At 42.3% G+C, this 26,175-nt stretch overlaps 2 protein-coding genes across 2 annotated transcripts in view; both read right to left on the minus strand.

The window, feature by feature from the left end:
* Nucleotides 1-10,504: 10,504 nt before the first annotated feature.
* Nucleotides 10,505-16,523, minus strand: LOC306828821 (histamine H3 receptor). Its single transcript, XM_079351512.1, has 3 exons — nt 15,924-16,523; nt 15,385-15,551; nt 10,505-11,548 (listed from the first exon to the last, which is right to left on the minus strand). Exons 1-3 carry the CDS (start codon nt 16,159-16,161, stop codon nt 10,694-10,696), a joined length of 1,260 nt encoding a protein of 419 aa, XP_079207638.1. The 5' UTR covers nt 16,162-16,523; the 3' UTR covers nt 10,505-10,693.
* Nucleotides 16,524-23,165: 6,642 nt separating this feature from the next.
* The window catches only part of impact (impact RWD domain protein), a gene marked incomplete at its 3' end in the record, with an annotated part of 16,949 nt that continues 13,939 nt past the window's right edge, over nt 23,166-26,175 (minus strand). The window contains exon 10 of the mRNA XM_079351134.1: nt 23,166-23,225. Coding sequence (XP_079207260.1) covers nt 23,166-23,225 — 60 coding nt within the window. The remainder of the gene's footprint in view (nt 23,226-26,175) is intronic.

The raw sequence follows: 26,175 nt of genomic DNA on the forward strand, positions 1-26,175 counted from the left end.
GGAGGACGAGAGGACCAGAGAAAGATAAAGAGAGGAGGACAGGAGGATGTTCATGTGTGATGTGACCCTTCAAAATAAAACAGTCACCTTCAGTGTGGTGAAGGTCGTGTTTATCTACGTGTTCACAGATTGTTGACATGGCGACACGATGCAGCTTCACATTTCGTCTCTGAAGATTCAGATGACCGTCTGCAAAACTGCAAACATAAAAAAACAATAAAAGAGAGACAATCACAGGGGGAGGGGAATATTCTGCTCTGTGACTTTTCTCCAGAGAAAGCGTGGAATAATAAAAGTGTGTGTGTGTGTGTGTGTGTGTGTCGGCTCTGTGGGCAGCAGCAGACATTCGGCTCAAGCAGAACAAAAGGGCGTCCATTAACACGCGAGCTGCAGCGCGAGGAAAATAACAGGTTGTCACATCACCGATTTAAAAGCGGGTGATGATTGTTGGAATAAAAATCATGGTCAGAGAAATGTCTTCTGTTTCCTCTGTGCCGTTTGTGTGTAAACGTGAACATGTGAGCATCAGGAGAAGTTCACCAAACGAGCGGCTTGTTTCTGTTTATCAGGATGGAAAAACGAGTTGGGATGAAGAGTGAATCCTCGGGAGGAGGAACTCATTTCCGGAGACGCAGTAAAGATGTTGGAGGAGGTTTTTGTTTTGATCGATTAGATTTCAGCTTAATAACTCTCTGCCTGTTAACCCTTTGTGGTTTCTGTTGAGTGAGAAAAAAAACCCCACTCGTCCACCTGAAACTCCTGCAGGTGTGAAGCTGCTTCATCTGCTGCTGCTGAGCGGGAACGTGACATTTCAAAGGATGGGTTTGTTGGGCACTCCAGGTGTTTCTGTTTGTTTGTTTTAATCCCTCCCTTTAATTTCTTTGTCATGCTAATGATTGTGCCAACAGCATTTGGCAGGAAGAAAAAACAAGTGGCACTGATTCATTAGAAGGATTTCATGCCAGGGACATTTGGTCCTCCTCTCTGATTTTAAAGGTTGAATGCTGCCTGCAGATTTAAGAAGTTTGTTCAGCTCCAGTCGGACTTTTCTGCACAGACAGATTGTTTCGAGTTCTCCGGATATCTTCGGGCTCACCGGGAAAGGTCGCAGCGCGTGTTGTTTAAAGAGCTTCAGTGAATCTGCGTTAATACGAGAAGGTCAGACGACACCTGCAGCTGCAGCAGCTGGACCTTTATCAGGCCCAGAGGGTGAAACGTTTGGGGCCCCATTTACGGAGGCTGTGGCCCTCCAGGGAGAGGGGGGGCGGCCCGGGCTCGAACCCGCCCTGCGGATCCTTCACACGTCATTCCCCTCTGTCTCTGAATGTCCAATGTCAATGTCTCATTTAACCCTTTACAGGACGCTCAGTGAAAAACCTCAGAGTTTCATTCAGGGACATAACTGAACTTTATTATATATATATATATATATATATATATATATAATATAATATAATATATTTATATATATATATATATAAAACATTTTTCAAAAACTTGTAAGTGTAATAAACATTGACGAAGTTAAGTTACCATATTTGGTTCAACAGCAGGATCAGTGACGTCGGGTGCTCTCTTCTGATTGGCTGAGTGAGGATCACATGCTTCCTGACCGTACTGGGGTGAAGAAGGGCGGCCATATTTAATGTGTACGGAAATTACCTTAAATAGTCACCTGCCCTGTAAAGGGTTAACTGGTCTCAGGTTTGAATCCCGGCACACTCCCCTACCTCCATTTCCTGTTTATCTCCAGCTGCCCCGTCAAAATAAAAGCAATAGACACATTTATAGACATGTCAGAATGAATCTTTACATCACATGCAGTAATCTGATTCATTTAATCATATTAAGTATTTATTACATTATTATTGTGTCTGATTGTGTCTTTAGGAGCTTTTTCACTGTTTGGTTGCACGTTTGATTCTTTCAGCATTTCCGTAGAAACATGTTTGTTTTTTTTATTTCAATTTAACTATTCACCAAAAAAATGAAAAAAAAACCCAACATTTTGAAGAAAGTAAACTGTGTATCAAACTATGTGTTTGTTTTTAAATGTTTTTACATGAACAGCTTCAGCTGTGGTTCTCCTTCTTTAAGTCATTTTATATTTTAATGTGTAAATGTTGTTCTATGTTGGTATAAAGCACAAACACTGTTCACGTGTCCTGACCTCGTATTTCACTCTGATTGGATCACGATCACATGACCAAAAAAGAAGAACTGGGTTTTTGCAGCAATTAACAAGTTAACCAAAAAAACCCAGTAAGCTGTCATAATGAACGATAAAACAAAGTCATGTTTGATGATTTGGTGGTGAGAGGATTCGTCACGCAGGGCTCGCAGGTTAATGAAGAACTCACTCTGATGTTTTATTTTTACTCCGACCCCGCTGAAGGTGAGCTGCAGGAGGATTTCCCAGCATTCCTCAGGTCCTACGGGATCACACTAACACCTCCACTGAAGACTTACATGACTGCTTCATCAGGTGTCTGCTGCAGCGCCGCGTACGACTGGAGGCTTCTGACCTCCAAAAGTCTCAATGTGGATTTGAAAAGTGGCGCCTGAGATGAGTCGTGTAACACGAGCTGAAGACGTGTCGACGTTCTGATATCAATCAAAAACATAAAACTTTGATTATTTTTGGCCTGAAAGTCATTTTTTCATTTCCAATCTTAGCCCCTCCTCCTTTGACCACATCCTGGATCGAGCTGCTCTGACACACGAGGGACTTTGATTGGTTGAAAAATCCCAGAAGTGAAAAAAGAAAGAGGAGTTGGATGCTCCGAACTCAACGATGTACCGACTTCTTTAGATTTAGTTTGCATCCGTCACAGGAAACTGCACAGCATTAAGATTACAGCGTGTTAATTCTCTGAACCATGACCTGCTCATCCCGCCAAAACGACCAGGACGCACCCGTGATCTTTAACGTGTTCAGTAATGACGAAGAGAGAGCGCCTTAGATTTCTGGATGAAACCGTTTGTGAGTTTGGAGACACTTTCTGGATTTCCTTTGTTGCTTGTTTTTGCACCAATACACCGAGACGAGTCGTTGTGTAAATATATATAACAGGATGTTTCCATGATCTGAAGTGCAGCATTAAAGAGGGATGTTGGTTTTTTAAAAAGCTGCGATGACTCTGCAGCTCGCCGTGCGTTCACTCAGCTGACTCCGAGGTGTGTGTGCATTCGCTCTGCTTTCCTCCACAATCTCATTTGCTTCAATAACAATTATATCACATGCCCGGATATATGTGTGTGTGTGTGTGTGTGTGTGTGTGTGTCATCAACATGAACCGGGAGCGTTTCAAACACTTGCAGCTTTCTTTCTGAAAGGCTGAATATCGGTTTCTTCGGTCTCCCGCGGCGCTCAGAAACAACGCCAATACTGCGCCGAGCAATTTGTTTTCTATTTACAAGTCCACCTGCGTCTCAGTACAGGTCACCTGTGCAGCAGCCAATTCATCTCATCCTCGTCTGACCTTTTAATAAATGCCTCCAAATTGACTTTGTCATTGGTTTCACAGAGGAGGGCGGGAAACAGCCACTTGTCCTCCTCGACTCCGAGTCTATTTCTGCTCTGACAGATGGATCAGGACAAGTGTGTGACAGTCGTGTCTCTTCACTGGATCTGTTTAGGGAGAGCGTTTTCACCTGTCAGCGCCGTTTTTTACAGTCCTAAAATGTGTTTCCACACCAACCACGATTATTACTCAGGGTTCAGAGAGCAGAAGCACGCTTTTATCTGGATGGGAGACTTTCAGAGACGAAGACGCTCAAAGAATAAAACACGTGCATGAGGAACGCGGCGTTTCAAGCCCGACCACGCTGTTCATCGACTGGATTCTTACAAGCCACACGTGTGCTGTCATCACAGGCATGAGTGGAGAATACAAATCTGAGGATTGCAGCTGTGTCAGAGTTCACCAGATGTTTTTTTTTATTCTTCTTCTTTTTTTTAAAAACTGGAACTTCTGCATTTATTCCTTTTCCACATTTCAATTCAATTAAAAAAAAATTGTCCCCGGGGGACAATTCAAGGAGCAGTAAATGAAGATAACATGCATTGCCTATTGACTGGCGTAGTTTTGAGTCCTAAAACCAGGAAGTGAGTTAGCATGTTAGCTCCATGGGTTCTGACCTCTAAAAGTCTAAATGTGGATTTTGAATGTGTTTGTGTTTAGACACCTGAAATAAGTTCTGTGGTTAACACAAGCTGAAGAGATGTTGACGTTTTGTTAGAAGAGATAAACTACGTTAGCTAAGACCCCACTTGCCAACGAGTAGCTAACTGAGACTACAGTGGTTGTCATGGAGACATTAAACTCTCTCACTAATCCTCCTTACAGCCTCTAGTCATGTTTTTCAGAGCTCTTGTAAATATTAGGTTAATAAACAACTTATTAAGCTAACGTTTAGCTAGCTTGTTTAAACCGCGGTGTAGTTAGCTTGTAGCATAACGTTAGCTTTTTACATCTCTGGGCTGCATTAACTCTTCAAACTTCATATAAATGATGTTCATCTGTAAAGATTATCCCGCTGAACTAAACAGCTTCACATCAGAAACTTGTGTTTGACACAGATTATTTTCTGCAATGATCCAAAAGGTGAATTTTCGTATGAACCACCAGCGCCATTTTTTGGGGTTGGCCTACAAAAGGACTAATGCTTTGCTTTGTCCCTGACATACATTAAAGTGATTTTACAGTATGGTTGGAAGGGACCATGATCTGTATGATCTGTATAATTATTAATTTATGAAGACTCAAACTCGACCTTTTGGCCTCAGCACGCAGGACCAGAAGCGACCGTATAGAGGAGTCACATGACTGAACCTTGTCTGTCCACATGCTTCTTTGTCTTAGCATGTTTGACATACAGTAAGTACATGCTGTCGATGAGCGCGAGACGCTAACAACCTCTTCCTCAGAGGAATCATCTGAGCCCGAGTGAGGATGGTGACGCTGGCAGACGTCATGGTGATAAACACTGGTTTGGCCCACTGTCGTATCCCAGCTGGTTGCTCTGCTTCATTTACTGTTACACATACGGAGATGGGTTGAGCCATCTGTCTTATACTCTGGAAGCTTACCGATACCGTACAGACCAAATGTTGCAACACCCTCGGAAAGCTTGGGGGCGGCGTCGAACACAAACAGCGTTTAGCGCCCAGCTCAGCAAAACACAACTAAGAAATCAGTTTTTGGAAAAAAAATGGTGGTTTGGAGTCATACATGTGCGTGTGATCGGGATGTGAAGGGTTAACATGGGGGCTCTCATGGAACATCTATGATTTAAGATCAGATATAATCCTTTATTCATCTCACGAGCGGAGACGTTTACAGTGTTACAGCAGCAAAGCAGGAGAGCAGAAAAGAATCACACAATTAAAATAGCTGAAAATATAATGTAGAAATAAAAACATGCATAAAAAACAATAATTACAGAGTTAGTAAAATATGCTTAAAGATGTAAGTCTGTGTAAATAGTGTGAACACTATCATGCATGTAATGATGGACGTGTTATTGCACAAATTGTCCCATAAAAAAAAATATTGCAACGCAATCAAATTTAAAAATACAAATAAGATCAGCTGACATCTTCTTGCTGCAGAGGAGGTGACTGCAGAGAAACATTCCTCCCTAAAATATGAAACTGTCACCTGTCAGTGTTTTACGACAGGTGAAAGGTCGGTCGTAGCTGCCTCTCTGTGATAAGATAAACAGGAGATGAGCTGCTTTATAGAGTGGGTGCAGAGGAATGTTGATATGCTGTGTTAAAGCTTCCTGATCAAAACGTTCTTTGTTATTGAGGGAAAAACACATGAACAGCATATGATTCGAAGCGGGTTTATAAGGTTGTCCTTTTCGAAGTTCCTGCGTGCACTAAAGGTTGAACACAGCTCTGAACATGAGGACGTTTCATTACGTGATAACGGGCTGCTGCTGATAAGGCGTGAGACATCTGCAGGGCTCTGACCTTTGTTGTGGATTTTCAGAAACATAAACAGTCAGAGGGAAGCGTCCTCGGGGATTTAGGAGCTCCAGCAAACAGCAGCATCACTCAGAGATGCTGTGAAGCTGTGAGTGACACATTGAGGTGTAGCATGATGCTAACTGTGTGATCTTTAACCACAGCTTGAGTTGAAGGGTTCTCCTCAATGGATTTTAAACCCTTCTTATTTAAAAACTATTCTGGTGAGGAGTTTGCTCGTGTTTGCAGTGGATCTGTCTTCAAGTACGAAGATCTGTTAAATTAATAATCAATCAATCAATAAATATAAATATCCTCCATAAAGGTCATCTTTGTAGATTTACACAAATAAGATGAATCCTCCTCAGCATCAACGCTGATTTACTGACAAGAGTCGACTGACTTTCTCTCCCTCTCTCGCCCTCTCTCTTTGTCTCCTCTCTCTCCCCTCCCTCTCTCGCCCTCTCTCTTTGTCTCCTCTCTCTCCCCTCCCTCTCTCTCGTCCTCTCTCTCTCATCCTCTCTCTCCCTCTCTCGCCCTCTCTCTTTGTCTCCTCTCTCTCCCCCTTCTCCCTCTCTCTCATCCTCTCTCTCTCTCTTTGTCTCCCTCTCTCTCCCCTCTCTCTCTCTCTCTCGGCCTCCTGCGGTGTTCTGAAGGTGGAAATTTAAATTATACATCAAATATTTTCAATAAGTGTGTCTGTGTTTCCGCCCTGCATGCGCTCAGACTCGGTGAACTAAATATTTGATGCCTTAAAAATATTTCTCACCAACATTTCATTACAGCCTGTTTACATTGTTGGCCTGGCGTCGCTGTAAGTGGGAGCTTTATTACATTTTTGCAATATTTTTTATGCCTTTTCAAACCTTGAAACTACTTATTAAATATCAAACTGTTTCCATGACCATTCGATCTCTGACTGCAGGGTTTTTCTTTTACCTGCCGTCGCTCTCGAAGCCTCAGGGACTTTTTTTTTTTTATCATGTTGATCTTTATGAGTTCGGTTCGTCTCACTTTAATCGAGGCTGACAATCAGATAAGTGGACAAGAAACATGTGAAGACGTGTGGGGCGAAAACGATGTCACTATAATACCTGTAGAGTGTTGTGTGTAACACTGAGGTGTTAAATTCAGACTCCGTCACTGCAGTGTTTGCCTGACTCACAATGCGTGTACTAACTTCACTTCATTGCATTTTCTTCTCCCTGTATTTTGCACGCTGGGGCAGAAATACCTCATCATCATTAAGGCAAACATACTAAAGGAACAATACGTGTTGTTTTGCTCATATGAAAGACACAACACTGCACGCTGCTCGTAGCACTTTTTTTTTTGCGGTATATCAACAAAAACGCCAAAAATATCAGCTTTTTATGATGTCAGTAAATCAGATTGCATTTGGGGCCAAAATGACTTAGAAAACGTTTCATTATAAATGTGTACGTGTTGTAAATCTACAGATAGGTGGCGCTGTGGTTGGTGCACGTGTCCCATGTACGGAGGCTGTGGTCCTCCAAGCGGGCGGCCTGGGTTTGAATCCGACCTGTTGCTCTCTCTTCCTGATTTCCGATTCTGTCCAATTTCCTGCCTTGACAATAAAGTCAACAAAATACACAAAAAATAACAAAACAACAATCACCTCTGTCTTTACACTCACAGCGCTTTGGAAGAACGAAACTTTGCTGACGCAGAGGCGCCGCATGGCTAGTTATTTCGCTCAGGTGATCCATCTTATCTTGTTGAATGTGAGTTCATTCACTGTCAGACGTTTTTTCAAACTAGCCTCTTACAAAATTAATAAAATCATTAAAGGCGATAATAAATGTCTTAAAAGATGTCCCTGTTAGCATTGCCAATTAGCCTACCAAAAGGCTAAAGAGTAGCCTGTAAACTTGGAGACTCCTTTCTCCGACATTAGCTTTCTGTAAGTATTAGCAAGCAATCTTTAAAGGGCAAAGTAGCTAACGTCCTTGTCCTTCTAACATGCTAGTTAGCTAATGAAACAGCTACCAACCCATTTGGACTAAAAACTCTTCTAATTAGCATAGCTAGCTGCTAACAAGCCCACAAACTTGCAAATTAGAGATACGAATTCACACACTAAAATTTTTTTTAATTATTATTTTGATATACTTTTGCTCACTAGCATCCTTAAATTGAGAGATTAGCCACGTGCTAACGTTTTTAAAGAGATTAACTGAGTGTTCTCTTCTTCACCCAGCTGTGTATGTTAAAAATAAGTGAGTATAAAGTAGCCGTGTGTTTGAATGGTAAATGCATCTGAAGAACACGAACATGCAGTTTGACACAGAGACTTTTATATAAAGCCTTTAATACTGCTCTTACATCATCATCCACAAAGACATCCTTATTAAGTTTAAGTGCAGATTCAGTGTCGCCCTTTTGCCCTCTTTTCATTTCAAATAACATGAAAACATCACTGTGATAAAAGTTCACTAAGTGGTTGGTTGACAAACACAGGTTTTCATTGTCCTATATTGCTGCGTGACGAAAAGCATGGAGGATCGTTTTTTTGAGGACATTTGGAAAAAAAAAAAAGAAGCTTCTTCTTCTGTTGTAAATCTTAAACTGCGAAGAAAAACAGTTTTATGTGCACTGACAAACATTATGAAATCCATAAAAGACCATAAAAGTAAAAGGTGTTCTGTTAAAAAAAAAAAAGAAGAAGTTGTTTTTCTCCGCTGTGCTTTCTCCTAGACAGACTTTAATTTGAGAACTGGGTGTGCTGCAGCTCTTGTGTTATATCACAGACTAAATTATGGTCATCAAAATCTTTCCGGGCTGCATAAGTCCTCATCTCACAGATTTCAGCAGATAAAGAAACGAGCGGTTAGAGAGCAGAGGAAGGAAACCACGTCACATTTTCCTGTCCTACTTCTAGAGGAGCACAGTCTGACGCTTTAATCAAGGTGCAATAATATCTGCTTTAAAAAAGTGCTGTGAGCCTCCTCTCTCCACCTTCTCATTAAAGTGTAGTGGCTGTTATTTTTACAAAAGTTTAGGGACAGTTTCTTCTCCTCAGCCCTTCTCATATTGAACTGTTGTATTGCTGTCAGATATAATGAGGAGGGCGCCGCCGAGTTTCTCTGTCAATGATTACCAGGAGTTAACGTTGACTGGTGTTATAGTTTAAAGAGTAACTGCGTAAATTAGTGGCGTTCAAGTCAAGTCAAATAAAGTTGACTAACAGCCTGATTGCATCCGCTCTCCATATTCACCATGTGTTGTAACCACGACAACCACACACACACCAACCAACGTCAACTGCCAACATGGTCACTTTTTAAACCGATGTTTTCCAAACACAGATTCGTTTTACGATGTCACAAGTTTAAAGTTGTGTAGACGCCACGGTGACTTAGAAAACGAATACGTGTTTCTGTGTCCACAGAAAACGGAAACCTTCATTCTAGGTCAGGCAGGCATTTCACAATAAAAGCTTCTGCGTGGGGCAGAGATGGGTATTGTGGCTCTCAAACTACAGGGGGCGCTATGCTCTCCCTCAGGTCGTTCGCGGTCTGTCTTACCATGTGACAGCGGGGTTTGGACGTTAACGCAAAACGAGTTCAGCGGAAGTTCGAGGATTTTATCATTTTTTTCATCAAATTAGAAAATGAAGGCAGAAGATTAACGATTTACAGACATTTGCCCGGCTCTTAATATCAGTACATTTAAAACACGGCTCTATTTATTTATTTTTTTTTTTTACAAATATGTTACAATTAAAAAGCTTTTTTTTTTTAGATTGCTGCAGTAGATTGACATGCAGAAAATTGCTTAATTGCAGTTAAAGGCTGATGACTGAAACTCGTTGTTTTTGTCCCCGACAGGCTCAGATTGTGACTCGAAGTGTTTGACAAGAAGGGATCCCTACAGAGAGGCCATTTTGTTAAAGAATGACACGTTTAAAAAAACCCAAACAGAATTAGCTGTTATTGTTCTCTTTGAAGCTGCCAGACTCCTTAAAAACATTTTGATTTTGATAGCGACATTTGCAGTATTACAGCGTGTTCGAATAGTTTGCAGCCCTCGCAACATAATCAGCTTGATTACTGGGAGTGTCTCACAACTAACCTAACCTGTTATTATTCCCCCTTTGCTTCTTAAACAGAGGTTGTTAGCTTGTTAGCTTGTTTTAAAAGTTAGCATGGCGATGCATTAACAATATTCACAACAGTGACTGAATTGTTGTTCTTTGACTTGTGTCACACAACGGCAAAACTTTATTCGGCCTACCGACGTTAAATGCTCGTCAATGTACAACGCAGCGCACGAGACGTGAGACTGTTTGCTAACGGCTAACGGCTAATATTTACGGCTGCAGTGTGGACGGTGAACGTTCGAGGATGCACCGGATACTTCTCTGTTTACTCTTGTCAATAAGTTTTTAACACACTAATGTAAAGTGTACTATTTAACAAAAAGGTCTATCTCTTCTTGGCGTCAATAAAAATCTGAGCCTGTCAGGGAAAATAAAAAAACAACGTTGAGGAGATGAACACTTTTTGACCTGTGAGTCATTTAAACCCCAAAATATGAAAAACATCTCCCAGGTTCTGAAGTTCCCCTTAAAAGCAAATGTTTCACCTAAGTTTGAAAACTGGATGTTTTTATTATTATTATTTTTTTTATCAATGGAAGAAGGGTAGATGAGTTTTTACAGTGTCTGACTAACATGGGAGGGGTGTCAGCGTCGGTCTAACAGGACTGAGGCTCCATTTGAGGCTGAACTGATTGTCTTTTAGGACACAGGATTTTGGAGAAAGCCCTTCGGAAGCTGCTGTGGCACAGCGGGTACAGGAAAGGGTTAATGGCGGAGTTAAGCCACAGGAGCCAGAATGTAATCTCGTACCAATAGTTTTGCACACATTTACCGCTGCAGGCAGCGCGGATAATCATCAGCAGAGTGTAAGGAGCCCAGCAGATCCCAAAAATACAGACAATGATGGCCAAAGACTTGGCAATCTTTTTGTCCCGTGTGAGGCGAGATCCCTGCGTCCTGCGTCCGGGCGCCATGCAGGAGGCTGAGTGCTCAAACAGCCTGGAGTTTTTCCTGTTGGGAGACATCTTCTCCCTCTGCGTGAGGACGTGACTGGTGGTCGGCTCCCCGCAGGAGGAAATCACATCCTCATCCTCGATAACTGGAGAGATGGCGGCCGGCTCGCTGCACGAAACCTTCCGTGTCTTCACAAAAAACACAGACCAGCCCTCCTTGTGCTTCTTAGCGATCCTCTGCACCTTTATCTCGTCCCCGAGGCAGGCGCTTCTTTGCTCCAGGTTTTTGTTCCTGCGGTGAATGTTGAGGTAAATGCTCAGGTTGAAGAACGCCACCGACACAAACGGCGTGAAGAACTCGAAGGTGGAGGCACAGAGCAGGAAGTACCAGGTGAAGTAAAACTCAGCGTAGCACTCGTGAGTGGGGACGACGCTGTGGCCTCTGATCAGCTCCCAGAAGATGATGGCGGGGCCGTAGAGAAGAAAGGCCAGTACCCACACGGCCACCATCTTGAACACAGCCTGGCGGGTCATGTTTCTCTGCGCTCTGTACTTAACCTGCATCGAAAGAGGGACAGGAGAGGGCTGTCACAAAATCTGAATTATAAACTCTAATACACCCGTAAAACTCGAACAGTCCTGTTACACACCCAACGCATGGAGGCTATACACCTTAACCATGGCAACACAAATGCAAGACTGGCAAAGTGATGATGTATTTCTGTAGGCCTAGAAATATCTTCGCCACGGGTTCGAACGAGAATTCTCCGATGGGATTTTTTCATTGGATTTTGGATGATTGCAGAAAATAATCTGTGTGTCAAACACACGTTTCTGATGTGAAGCTGTTTAGTTCAGCTGGATAATCTTTACAGATGAACATCATTTATATGAAGTTTGAAGAGTTAATGCAGCCCAGAGAAGTAAAAAGCTAACGTTATGCTACAAGCTAACTACACCGCGGTTTAAACAAGCTAGCTAAACGTTAGCTTAATAAATTGTTTATTAACCTAATATTTACAAGAGCTCTGAAAAACATGACTAGAGGCTGTAAGGAGGATTAGTGAGAGAGTTCCCGGCGTGATGACGTTTAATGTCTCCATGACAACCACTGTAGTCTGTAGTAAAATTCAATCTGTGGCTCTTTTCCTGCATGTCTTCCTTTCTCTTTCTCTCTCTCTCTCCAGTTTCCCACTCTATCCCATGTCCAATCAAATAAAGAGCACGTTAAAGCTGTGAATTTAAAGATAATCAATAACACAGTTTGTATTGTTGAACCGTGCAGATTGTCCTGAAACGTGTTGTTGAGCTGCATCTGCAGATAAACATCAGGATAATACATCTTCATCGAGCCTTCGACACACACAGCATCTTTGTATATTTACACATGTTCAAAACCCTGTGCTCGTGCATACAGTATATTCTTCCAACTTATTATTGATTATTCCCTTGTTTTATTTAATATTCTGGATATATTTCTAAATTTCACCCTGCTGTATTGTGTTTACAAGCATGGGATTAATAAAGTATTTCTGATTCAGGGGGACGTGTTACATCACGGTTTGCACAGTTGGTGAAACAAATGCTCGAATCTAAAAAAGAATCTGACAGTCAGAACTTTGAGATTTGAAACTGCAGCAGCTGCTCTCATACGAACATCTCAGCTTTGTTCCAATGAAGCCTGTTTGTATAGCGCAGCACAGAGACGCTGCTAATAAAACCCACTCATCGTGCCCTTGTTTCTGTGTGTCACCAAAAGCCAAAGAGAGAGAGAGAGACAGGGTAATGTCAGGATGAGCGCCACATTCAGTAACGCAACACAAGACTGTGAAAGAGACATCTGGTTTCTCCCCATCCTTTTTTTTTTCTGCGGCTCCATTTTCCCTTCAGCTCCTCTCAGTCTAATCTTGTCTATCAGGACACACTGATGCTGTTTCTGTGGGTTGTTGTTTTTTTCATCTTGTCTTTTTGCCTGAAACCATCAGATGTTTTCTGCTGCGGCAGGAAGTCAGAAACGCTCCTAATTCGACGTGCGGTTAAAGTGCAACTTAGGAGGGAAAAAAACCCTCCCCTCCTCTGAGTCAATAAGTAATCAAATCGAAGCTCTTCACCATGCTAATAACCGATGTTGGCACAGCCTCGAGTGTTGTCGTGGGTAAAGCAAGAGACTCAGACCCATTTCACTTTTAAATTGCTGCTCTCTGCGGGGTGAAAATGTATAAATAAATGAATTTATTCTTCCAACAAATCCTCTGAGATCAAACTACCAGCCAAAAGCAAAGAGACGGTGTCGTGTGGCGTCTAAAAAATCTGGCACATTCACAACCACACAGGAAGCAACACTATTAAACTGAACATTTAAAAAAAAAAAACATTTCAGCCAATCACACAGAGAGAATTTAAGGGCGAAGAAAAAAGCTCCCCTGATTAAAAATATGAACTCACACTGATGGAGTCTGTGAAAAAGGACAGCCAGCTCTTTTATATTTCATTTTTATGTAGTTGAGGCACTCACAGCGGACAGAAGACTACATTTCCCATGAGTCTTCATGGCAGCTTTAATTAAGATCTTTGTGTGACTTTTCTGTTTGGCGAGATGTAAAATCAAGTGCGCATCTTATTTTTCTCAGATCTCCAGCTTGGACAACATGTTCCCAAAAACGTAGTACCAAAAAAAAAAAAAAAAAGGCTTTGTGTTCTGTGATTGGTGGGTGTGTCAGAGCATTATCCAATCAGCAGCCACATGAAGAAAAAAACCCCAGTGTATCAAAAAGGCAGAGCGCTTGCAGGGTGTGAAACACGCACAGACAAACTATCAAATCAAAACACCTGAGATGATGTTTTCTGTCCTCGCGCTCGTGTTTGAATCTGATGCTATAAAACAGGGTGTGACATCATGATCGACAGCTCTGATTACAGCGAGAGGAGTCATTGAACTTCCCATGACACTGCTGGGTGCAGTTAACCACCTGAGTGACCTTTGACCTCTCATGCGTGTTGTGAATGAAGCTCATTTAAACTCGTCCACTTCACACGCAGGATGAGAGAAACAGAACACCTCCGATCGTCCAATCAGAGCGAGGGGAACAGGAAGTGTCACCACCCAGATGTTGTGTACTTCGCTCACAAATCGGGGGCGGCAGTATTTCAGTCTGCAGGGACTTGGGTTGGGAACCGGAGGGTCGCCGGTTCAAGTCCTGATGTGGACCAAAATGTGAAAGTTGGTCTGATAGCTGGAGAGGTGCCAGACCGCTTCTCAAGGTGCCCTTGAGCAAGGTACCGAACCCCCAGCAGCTCAGTGGGAGGCAGCTGCTGCACTCTCTCCATGAATGCGTGTCCACAGGTGCTGTTTGTGCTCGTGTGTGAGTCAGGCCTGTGTGTCTCCACAATAACAGCTTCCCTCTCAGGATTAATAAAGTATTTAAAATAAATAAACTACGACAGCAGCGAAGCTTGAAAGGTAAAACATCAGAAGCTGTTGAGATAAAACAAGTCCACACTTTGGTTATCTTTTGTTTTTCATTTGCAGAGACTGCGGGCGTCTTTCTGCCGACAGCGCTCGCTCCGTCTCTCAGCAGACGTTCGGTACTTTCTGGATCGTCACAATAAAAGCTTCTGTGTACCTTTGCAAAGATCAAAAACATCACACGTCTGCAGAGACTTATTTCACCCACATGGGTTTAAAAAAGTATTTTTCTAGACAAACAAAAAGTGATCCTTTTTTTTCCTATTCATTTATTTTTTATTTTGCCGACAGAGAGAGAGAGAGGGAGAGAGAGAGGGAGATGGATCAGTGTGTGTGGACGTGTGTGTGTTCCAGAGTTTGAGTAATAATGATGTTATCGGCTTTATTGTCTGCAGCCGGGAATTTGGGCTGATCGAGACCAACGTTTGTCGATTTGAGGGCGTGATGGACGGAGAGGGCGGGGCTATTCTTCTTCTTTGGCAGCAGGCCCTCGGGGGGGGGGGGGGGGGGCATCATGCACACCATGGCTCCAACATTCATGTCCCCTCCTGCAGAGGCTGATTTCTTCAACGTGACAAAAACAAGTGGGTCATTTCTTATTAAGATCCAAATATCTAAACATCTTTGTCTGGATGTTTAAAGGTGACTGTTGGGTTTATTTGTCGAGAGGATCTTCAGTGGTTTAGAGATAACGAGCATCCTTTTGGATCATTGAGGTGAATAATTGTGCACCTGAAGATTTATCTGTAAAAATCTAATTTTTCAAGAACACATTTTCGTTTTTTAGTTCTCAGTCCTTCAATCGACCTTTTTTCTATGACACATTGTCTTCACCGCGTGCTGTGGAAAAGTATCACAATGTACAGAATTTTGACCGTTTGTCAGATTCCTGTGTGTGTGTGTGTGTGTGTGTGTGTGTGTGGCTTACTGCTCTGGTGACTGACAGGAAGCGGTCATAGCTGATGAGGACGATGTTGAAGACTGAGGCGGTGCAGAGCAGGTAGTCCATGATCAGCCACACCTTGCAGAGATCCTTCCCCAGCATCCAGCGGCCTGTCAGGTTGTACGGGATGTACACCGGGATACAGAAAGCACCTGCAACACACACACACACACACACACACACACACACACACACAATGCATTATCAACCCCCCCAAAAAATCACTTCTGTGTTAAAATCCACACTACATGTGAGAGCACACAGAGATCTTGGGAGAATCTTGGAGAAAGTGGATTTTGATTGATGAGAGCTGCACAATAGGAGAGCGATGTTCAATGATGTGACATAATGAGTGAAGCAGCAGGACGCTGTAAGGTCACAAGAAAGCTTTTCATGAACACGCTGACTCACTGCAACTGCACATACAGAAACCTTCAGTGGGTTTTCAGTCACAGGAGGGAACAAAAGACTTGAGTTCGGGGGGTGGGTGGGGGGGGGGGGGGGGAGAAGAAGCTCCAACTCACCCACGAGAAAATCAGATATGGCCAGGTTCAGGAAGAAGTAGTTACTCTGAGTCCTCAGCGTTTTATCCACAATAAAAGCCATGATGACCAGCGCGTTCCCAGCAACCACCACGACAACCAGAGTCACCATGAGGACCGACAAGATCACCACCAGGTACACCGGGAGCGCGGCTCCAGCCTCGGACACGGCGGGAGTCAGGTCACCGCTGGAGTTGAACTCGGGAATATTCGCGCCCATAGTTTAATTCAGATCCAGGATCATTGTAGAGCGTTTTCATCTCACGCGCACTGACAGCCAACGTGTCCAGTTACGCGCCCGGGCGCTGCGCTCCACTTTACGCACGAGCCAGACATGACTGACAGCCTGTGAGGGAATAAGACTTTCCCAAAACCTCCCATTCCCCTGGATAGTTCTGTGATCAGGAAAGGCACGAATTTAAATGATTGATTAGTGATAAATAAACCTGGAGATGAGACCCTGCTCTGCTCTCCGCTCAGCCGCTCCGCCATCAGCGCGTGCAGCGGTATGTGCGGGAGCAGCTGAGCGCGCTGTTGCTTTTTGTGACTGTCAAATGTAGCATAGTAAAAATTAAGCACCGCTTCCGGTCATGTTTTCACAATAAACGCCTCAATCCAAAGATTTCCAAAAAATATTTCATTATGGATAATAAAATGTACATTTTTAAGACACTTTACTCTTCAAATTATTATTATTTTTTTCCAAAGCATCAAATGATAGAACGTAAAATTCAAGCTAATTATGTAGCAAAATAATGTTGTAAAAATAAACCATTTAGTATTTGCTAATTTTAACAACGAAAAATCTGTATACAAAACAGAATAAAATAATTTCCCTTAGAAAGAAATGTATGCCCAGATATTAAAAATGAGAGCAGGGATCTTTTGAGCATCAAGAAGACACATTTAAGCATTTATGGATTTACACAGTAGGTCTTAGAAAATGTGAAAAAGGAGATAGATTTGCTTTACTTTAGTCCCTAAATAATAATTAAAAAACAACCCTCCCCTTTTGTATTCGTCTTGCACATGGCACTAACACTAAAGTAAAGATAATATTTAAGCTTTGTTCCTGAACCGTGGTTCATAAAATCCTACTGCTGAAGAATGCATGCTTTTGTTTTGGAAACTATACAGGTTCCGGTTTCAGTGCAGGTGATTTCCGCGCACCTGACGTTTTCCTTCTTTGTCCGCCCAGTGACTGATCAGAGGCTGAAGTCTGCAGTCAGGAGAGGCTGAAGTGGAGCAGAGGCGGACAGAGAGGAAGTGATCGGAGAGGCAGACACAGCGGGAGGTGAGAACATCAAAGAAGAAAAAGGCTCCTGATGAGTCCTCTGCTTTTACCCAATGAACACGTTTTAATTCCCCTTTTTTTATTATATATTAAAGAACCTTCCAGGGTGCGAGCTCAGCATTGATATTTGGTTGATAATAGGGTGAAATCATAAAGGTGTGTCTAAAGCCTTTTTAACACTATCAATTATAAGAGGGGGGAGAAAACTTCACGCCAGAATCACAATTTAAATCTCTGATTCTAAATCGATTCAAAACGTCCATCAGTACGTTTTCACCAGCATGTTGCCGGTGTTTTCTTCTGAGCACCTTCCCCACTTCACCTTGGCACACTCGTGCAGCAGGGGCTCGTGAAGCTTCCGGCTGCTTCCTATCGGTAAGGCTGTGTTGTCATGCTGAAGTATTGGTCAGTGAGTGCGGAGACATTCAGCCAAACCTGTTTTCATTCAGCGTTCGAGTCGACTGTCCTCGAGGTGAGAGGACGCCCGACTCAACACTAACGTGGTCTCAAGGTTACTCTTCAAACATTTCAGAGACAAACGCTGCGTCATCATCTTCAACACATTTTGCGTTTTGGGTGACTGAAAACAAAAGTGCAGAAAACAGATTCCCCGAGTGGAAACTTCTGAGCGGCGTCTTAAAACAGCTTTACACACACGGTGCCATGCAAGCGGACTCGGGTCTCGAGTTCTGTTCGTTCTGCTGCAGAGAGTCTGGACTGGTATGTGTTTTTGCAGAGCTCAAAGAACCATTGAAAGAACAAAGACTGAAACTCAGTTCACACATCAACATGGCCGCCACAGTGTGTTTAAAGTCAGTTTGATTATTGGATGATTAAAGCTCCCGTCCTCTAAAGAGCAGAATGTGACCTCCTGAAAACGGTACATTTCAAAGTCAGATAATAATGTTTAACATTTATTACAAAACATGTTCCAACAATCCCAAGTGACAGGACAAACACACACACACACACACACACACACACACACACACACACACACACACACACACACACACACACACACACACACACACACACACACACACACACACACACACACACACACACACACACACACACACACACACACACACACACACACCAGCATGCAGAGAAGCTGCATGGATCATGACACACATTATCAGAGATTTTCTCAGTTCTGTAACCTTTTGTTCCCAGTTTTCGGAGCCGGCAGCTCCCCCCCCCCCAACACACACACACACACACACACACACACACACACACCACCACCATCACTCCCTGCTCCAAAAACCCACCTGCACAATCAGATGTGGCTGCTGCAGTGATTGCAGCAGCATGGACCGAGACAACATATTTATTCCAGGGAGTGTAGACTTTAAAACCTTCTGCAGACTTCTGAACCGCTCGCTGTCACAAGAGGAGATTAGAAAAGCAAGTCAACCTAAAACAGACTAGCGTGTTTTCCTTTTCAAGCTTTTGAAACAAAATGAGCTTAAACATCTATTCCAGTTTTCTTTTTAGCACATCCGTCCGCCCGAATATTTGAGGTTTTTCACAAGCTGAAACCATAATCCTCTTAAATCCTTCATGTTGTAATAATGCAGAAAAATGGGAATCAGTTTCAACTTTGAACAAATCACACTTCTCACAAAGTCTGGAACATTTTTGAATCGACTCCAGCTGCCGGAGGGAGAACAGCAGATCTGACCTGAGCGACCAGGATCTTTGACCTCTAGATAAACATTTAACATAAAACTATTCTATAGGCACATATTATGTCCTTAGCTGAACCTTTTCAAACCATCTTTCTCCATACAATGATTAAGAGGTTATCTTATCACAGATTCATATAAATATGTCATATCCACCTCCTCAAAGACTGAATAAAGCTCATTCACACATGGAGAGTTATGTTCATTCCTCCACATAAACACTTATTTATTCAGTCCTCCTCCATTGCTGTTAATCGACCCCGGCCGCCAGCCCCCCCCCCCCCCCCCCGCCTGAACAACACTTCAGATACTGAGGATTCTCAGCTCAGATGGACAGATCAGACACAGCATGTATGTTGGAGTATGTACTCCTCATGTAGACTCAGGCTACACGGTGCTGATGAGGAAATGATGTTGTTCTGCAGGGCGTCGATTGAATCACTTATAAAGATGTGGAATTACAACTAGGTTCAGTAACCTGCCTGTAAAACAAAAAGCACAACCGCAGAATCTGATTGGACGGGTGGGAAAAAAAATCGGCATGCCACCCCCCCCCCCTCTCTACATGAAATCTTTGAGGAGACGGCGAGGAGGCAAAATCGCTGACCATTGATCCAAATCATGTTCTCTTCAGAGAGCAAGAAGTTACAGGGTACTAAACTGCAAGTTACATTAATTCATGTCTTCCATACCTCCCATCCATCCATCCAGTGTGTGTGTGTGTGTGTGTGTGTGTGTGTGTGTGTGTGTGTGTGTGTGTGTGTGAGAGAGAGATTTATAAAGGGAATGTGAAATAAAATCGTTGGTATAGGGAAGTGCAATAGAAATAAAGATGTTATAAAGGTGCAATTAAAAGAGTGTGTGCAGATGAAGAGATGTGTGTGTTCTGTGCTGTTTGGGAGTTTGTATTGTGCAGTGATTCAGCTTCAACATAGTTCAATTCCGAAAGGATTGTATAAATAAAGTACATTTACATTTACAATATGGGAGATACACGTGCAACATAGAGCTGTGTTCAGCTAACATATCCAAGGTCCTTACTGTCTTTATTGCAGGCACATCCCAAGGCTCTTCCAGATGAATCAACAAGATATCCATTTTCCCATTTGATTTACAAACAGCTAATGTTAGCATTCAACCACTGATGTTAGCATTCAACCACTAATGTTAGCATTCAACTACTGATGTTAGCATTCAACCACTAATGTTAGCATTCAACCACTGATGTTAGCATTCAACCACTGATGTTAGCATTCAACCACTAATGTTAGCATTCAACCACTAATGTTAGCATTCAACCACTGATGTTAGCATTCAACCACTAATGTTAGCATTCAACCACTAATGTTAGCATTCAACCACAGATGTTAGCATTCAACCACTGATGTTAGCATTCAACCACTGATGTTAGCATTCAACCACTAATGTTAGCATTCAACCACTGATGTTAGCATTCAACCACTGATGTTAGCATTCAACCACTGATGTTAGCATTCAACCACTGATGTTAACATTCAACCACTAATGTTAGCATTCAACCACTGATGTTAGCATTCAACCACTGATGTTAGCATTCAACCACTAATGTTAGCATTCAACAACTGATGTTAGCATTCAACCACTGATGTTAGCATTCAACCACTGATGTTAGCATTCAACCACTGATGTTAGCATTCAACCACTAATGTTAGCATTCAACCACTAATGTTAGCATTCAACCACTAATGTTAGCATTCAACCACTGATGTTAGCATTCAACCACAGATGTTAGCATTCAACCACTGATGTTAGCATTCAACGACTCCCTACATGATGCTCCTTATCTTAGCTTAAGAGTGAATGTGTCTCTTAACTACTGTACACACTGCTGGATGCTTCTTCATCCCTGAGGACTATCACGGTGTCATTTTAACCCACACTGTAATATTATTTGTAGTAATGATATTTGGCAACTTGTTCTTTTTGACAAGGACAATCCAGGGTGAGCCATAATTACATTTTTACAGTGTGAGAGGCTTTTATCAGTGCAGCTCAAATATGTGTATATCATTTACATCAATCATTAATCATTAATAATGTCCTGAACCTGAACTCTAGATGTATGTGTTCCCTTTGTTTGAGTATCATAACTCACGCTGTTATATGATCAGTGAGGATTACATGAACCCTTTGGATGCATTTTTAATGAAACTACTGGAAAGACACCGAAACCAGTGATCATTTATTCAGTTTAAACAAATAATCGTGAACTCATTTTTAATTCACTGTCAGTCGTGATCTGTGTGTCAAACACACGTTTCTGATGTGAAGCTGTTTAGTTCAGCTGGATAATCTTTACAGATGAACATCATTTATATGAAGTTTGAAGAGTTAATGCAGCCCAGAGAAGTGAAAAGCTAACGTTATGCTACAAGCTAACTACACCACGCTCTAATCAGCGGTTTTAACAAGCTAGCTAAACGTTAGCTTAATAACTTGTTTATTAACCTAATATTTACAAAAGCACTGAAAAACATGACTAGAGGCTGTAAGGAGGATTAGTGAGAGAGTTCCCGGCGTGATGACGTTTAATGTCTCCATGACAACCACTGTAGTTTCAGTTAGCTACTCGTTAGCAACCGCTGTTTTACATATGCGTAAAAACTTTTAAATTCAGAAGTGGGGTCTTAGCTAACGTAGTTTATCTCGTCTAACAAAACGTCAACATCTCTTCAGCTTGTGTTAACCACAGAACTTATTTCAGGCGTCTAAACACAAACACATTCAAAATCCACATTTAGACTTTTAGAGGTCAGAACCCATGGAGCTAACATGCTAACTCTTCCTGGTTTTAGGACTCATTAATGTGGCGGTCTATACGGGGAAGTTTTTTTTTTTTTTTTTAAGATTTATTTTTGGGCCTTTTATGCCTTTATTATAGAGGGAGGACAGTGGATAGAGTCGGAAAGGGGGAGAGAGAGTGGGGAGAGACATGTGGGAAATGGGCCACAGACCGGACGCGAACCCGGGCCGCCCGCGCGCGAGGACTGAGCCTCAATACATGGGATCGCGCGCCCTGCCACTACGCCACCGACGATCTCTATACGGGGAAGTTTTAATGTGAGAATCAGCATAAAAGAACAGTAAAAAATAATTCGGCTTGGTCTTCTTTTTTTTTATTTGGTTCAACAAAGGAAGCTATCCTGAGGTTTGTTGTGACAATCGACAGCGGGAACGACTGTGTGGATGAAAATGGAAATCCTCTGAACACGCTAATCACTCTCCTCAGCCTCGAGTATGAATTAGGCTCCATGAGTTCTTCACAAGGCTCAAAAAAAAATATGAGGGGCTGAGATGATGGGTTCAGCATGATGACAGCTCGTCAGGGAGAAAACAGTCTCTGCTAAGTGAATTAGCCGTAATTACTCTCGATGAATGAAATGAGCAGGCTGCTTTGTGCACACACACAAACACACACAGGAAGGTGAAACACTGCCTATTGTGTGTTTTCTGAATAAAACGTCTTCATGGGATAGTTTCTATTCAGAAAGCAGAGAAAACTTCCCATTAAAACAGAGAGGTTGTTGTGGTGAGAAACCAGCACGTTTACGGATGAGCTTGAAAGCACTGCTGTGCTGCCTGAAGCCGACCCTGCAGCCGTTAATATGCACACTGTGTCTTTCTGGTAATAGAGTCTCACCAACACAAAGAGGAGCAAAAAAAAAAAAAAAAATCCCACAGCAGCCGACACGAGCTTTATGCAGAGACTGAATGTGCAAGAGAGAAAAAGTTGAATATTGAGCAGACTGGCCGAGGATGCTCCGGGGTAACACGTGCACGTCAATCATCGAGTGTGCGTCAGGATCATTTCTGGGGAAAACGCTGAATGAATTTCTTTGGATTGCAATCACTGGAAGGACGAGAATTGGTGCATAAAATGGAGATGGAAGAAGAGGGTTCATTTAGATCCATTCAATCAAGTGTTTAATAATACCGTTGTTTTTTTAATAAAGAGACTCAAATAGAAAAGTTCTGCTCATGTTTGACAGATTTAATAAAATCATACTGCTCCGTAAACATGTCATTTTAAGGCTTCGCACTCCAAATGCTGCAGCTTTATAAAACAATAAAGATTACAAATCACAAGACATTAAAATCTACTGTATGTATTTTAAATGCATTATTTTTTTTTAAAAATGGTGAGAAATACCTGTGGTGATTTTAAAGCAAACCTTCACAATAAAAGTCTTTGGAAGTTCATTTTGTCTTCTTGCTTTTAGGCTTTTTGCTCTTCACTGCTGATTTGTTGGCTTCATCCTGCGAAACAAAATGCAAAAAAAAAAAAATTACAGAATGAACAGACTAATAATTCTCTTACACCAGCGCTCAGCTTGATGCTGCCAAAGCTTTCAATGTTTAATAAGGCAATGTTTTTTTGTTTTTTTCTGCACAGACTCCTGCTGTTTCTCATTCGTGCTGAAATGTGCAAATCACGACGCGCTGATTAACTCGCACCACACTGTTTTAATATATTCCTGTAATTGCATTAAACTAAACGGTGCGTTCTTAAGTGTGCTCATAACATCACCCGCCTATTATCATGGTAATGATCCAGGCTGATGACTTTAAGGTCTCAGAAGACTGAAGTAACAGTTCTGTATTACGTGGAAATATTTCACATGCAGCGAGGTTGTTTCTTAAATCAGCAGCCATCGTTACCTGCAAATGTTTTTGTGTGGTTTGCGAACCAAAGTCAGCGTTACATGATTCGTCCCATGTTTGGATCCTGCAGGAAGAATCTGTGTGACATTTAAATAGCAAACTGAAAAGCTGTAAAATAAGTGGCTGCAGCAGTCTTTTTCCTCTTCAGAGCTCCGGAGGTGTCACACCGATGATTGGCGGAGAGAGATAACATCTCATCGATTGTGCACTCAACTTGTTGCTAAATTGTCCTCGTGCGCTCTTCTCCAGAGTTATTGTCCTTTTTCCAATTCACACTTTATCTCACAAAACCACAAGGACGGAGAACGAGGCATCAGGACAAGTTTGGTTTTGACTTTGAGGTTTATCGGTTCTGTTAACAGCATCCATACTGGGTCAAATCAAGCTGACGGCTATTTGCTTGTGCATTAGTCTGCAGGTAAAGCTCACCTAATGAACCCTCTGGTTCAGTGTTTCTACACAGTTTGAATTTGAGTTTGTTGAATTGAAGTACACTTGCTCTGCTCCACCCCTCCTCACCCACTCTTGTCCGGGTCGCTGCTCGTGCGGCCGAGTGGCGGGTGCTCCTGTGTGCCTTTGAATCGCCCCGCAGGGACAAATACAGTTTTTTTTTAATTGAATTGAAAGCTGCCATCCATCCCCTGTCCTTGTTTATTCAGCTGAGTTTTTCACAGTGATGTGACGCTCATAGATGAAGCATCACGGACGCTCCACCTAAACTAAAGGGACAAAAGCTCGTGATAAATTTGTTCATTTAAGACCTGAAATTGATCGTGACACTGAAAATGGTTCGTTGAACAGATTGTAACTTTAGTGCCGACAGTAAAGGGTGATGATTTTTTTGATTTTTTAAGGTTGTTAAATCGCCTACACTCGTAATTTATTTCGGCCTTTCAGTCGATGTAAAGATATATTTTATTTTTTTATTGATCATCACAAAGCCCAACAACCAATCAAGAATAACTCTGCATTGTAACTCTGTGTTTGAGTGTTTGGTTGCCTGGCAACAGTAGTGCTTTAGTAAAAAAAATAATAAAAAAACTCGACTGAAAGAAATGATTCCTCTGACTTAATCAGGCGAACAAGAACACACACCGTTTATGTCTTTATATTTTTAAATGCCTGTAACTGACAATGGTGTCAATTTACAGCGTACTGAATAAATTAATATTTAAAAACTTTCCTCATAGGAGTTTTAATCACACAGAGTGGGATGTAAACAGTCGAGGTTTGACCCCTTCATGTGACCCAGCTCTCACAGGTCACGCTCGAACACAAACGGCTTAGATGAGCGTACAGACACATCGTGACCCTTCATGTCTTTACTTTGGTTGAAAGGGTGTTTGGGCAGATCGGTCACATTTAGCACACAAGCGTGTGATTAAAGCTCCCGTGACTGCATTAAGAAGACGGTCTCGTTCATGTTGAATTTCAGAGTTCTGAGTTCTGTTATTTATCCCTCTGTGTGTTCGTGTTTGCTCCTTCGTGTTTTAGGCCTCGTCCACATGTAGCCCGGTTTTTGAAAAAACTACCGTAAATTCCGGACTATAAGCCGCTACTTTTTTCTCACACACTTCAAGCACTGCGGCTTCTACTCCGGTGCGGCTAATGCATGGATTTTTTATGGGGGACAATGAGCTTCTGCCGCAAAAACATTTGACTTCGTCACGTCGGATCTTAATATCAGTCATTTTGCGCTTCATGCACCCTCATGATGGAAAACACACGGAGAAATGCATATGATGCAGCTTTCAAGTTAAAGGCGATCGACCTGGCTGTCAAAGAAGCTAACAGAGCTGCTGCACGTTAAGATGACACTGACAGCGACAACAGAGACTGAGGAAGTGAGTAATGAAGTCATTCTGAGGCAGTGAATGGAATGGACTTTTTCTTGTGAAATATATTACGGTCATCTTTTTCATCAGCCGTGTTACAGACACCGTCGGCTAGGCTTCGTATTGTAACGGTTCATGTTGTAAAATCAGTAGTTGATAATGTGTTCATAATTCCGATTATGTGGAGGAGTCAGTGAATGCACCAGCGAGAACGTGTTGAGTGGCTGTATGAGAGAACGCTGGGGGAGAGAGTTGGATTGTTACGGCAAGTTATGGTTTGTGCTCTCTGCTGGTAAACGGCGTGGTCACGGGCCGACAGTGATCGGGTTATTAAAAGTTATTATTTGAACGCTCTCGTCGTCCTTTAACGTCCGTACGGACGCTACAGTATTTGCGGATGTTACCGGTAGCCTACGTCTGTGTAAATAGCTCTTGTTATAGCGTGGACACCTGCGGCTTATAATCAAGTGCGGCTTATATATGTACAAATACATTTATTTACTTATTTTTAGCCGGTGCGGCTTATATCCAGGTGCGCTCAATAGTACGGAATTTACGGTAATATCCTGCCCCCTCCGTCTAGAAAAAACCTTACGTACACACGACCTCGGTTTTTAGAAAAAAAACTTCATCCACACGTAACCGCAGAAGTGTGTTTTTAAGCACATTCATACACGTGACGTAAAACCCCGGTTACTGACGTCCACATG

The sequence above is a fragment of the Symphodus melops genome (assembly GCF_947650265.1).
Source record: "Symphodus melops genome assembly, chromosome: 8".
NCBI lineage: Eukaryota > Metazoa > Chordata > Actinopteri > Labriformes > Labridae > Symphodus > Symphodus melops.

What these genes read in the sequence shown, in the direction of transcription:
- LOC306828821 (XM_079351512.1), bottom strand. Translation starts at nt 16,161, where the DNA reads ATGGGCGCGAATATTCCCGAGTTCAACTCCAGCGGTGACCTGACTCCC. An exon ending in CATATCTGATTTTCTCGTGG is followed by an intron (nt 15,552 to 15,923) that starts GTGAGTTGGAGC and finishes TGTGTGTTGCAG; the next exon opens with GTGCTTTCTGTATCCCGGTG. An exon ending in TCCTGTCAGTCACCAGAGCA is followed by an intron (nt 11,549 to 15,384) that starts GTAAGCCACACA and finishes CTTTCGATGCAG; the next exon opens with GTTAAGTACAGAGCGCAGAG.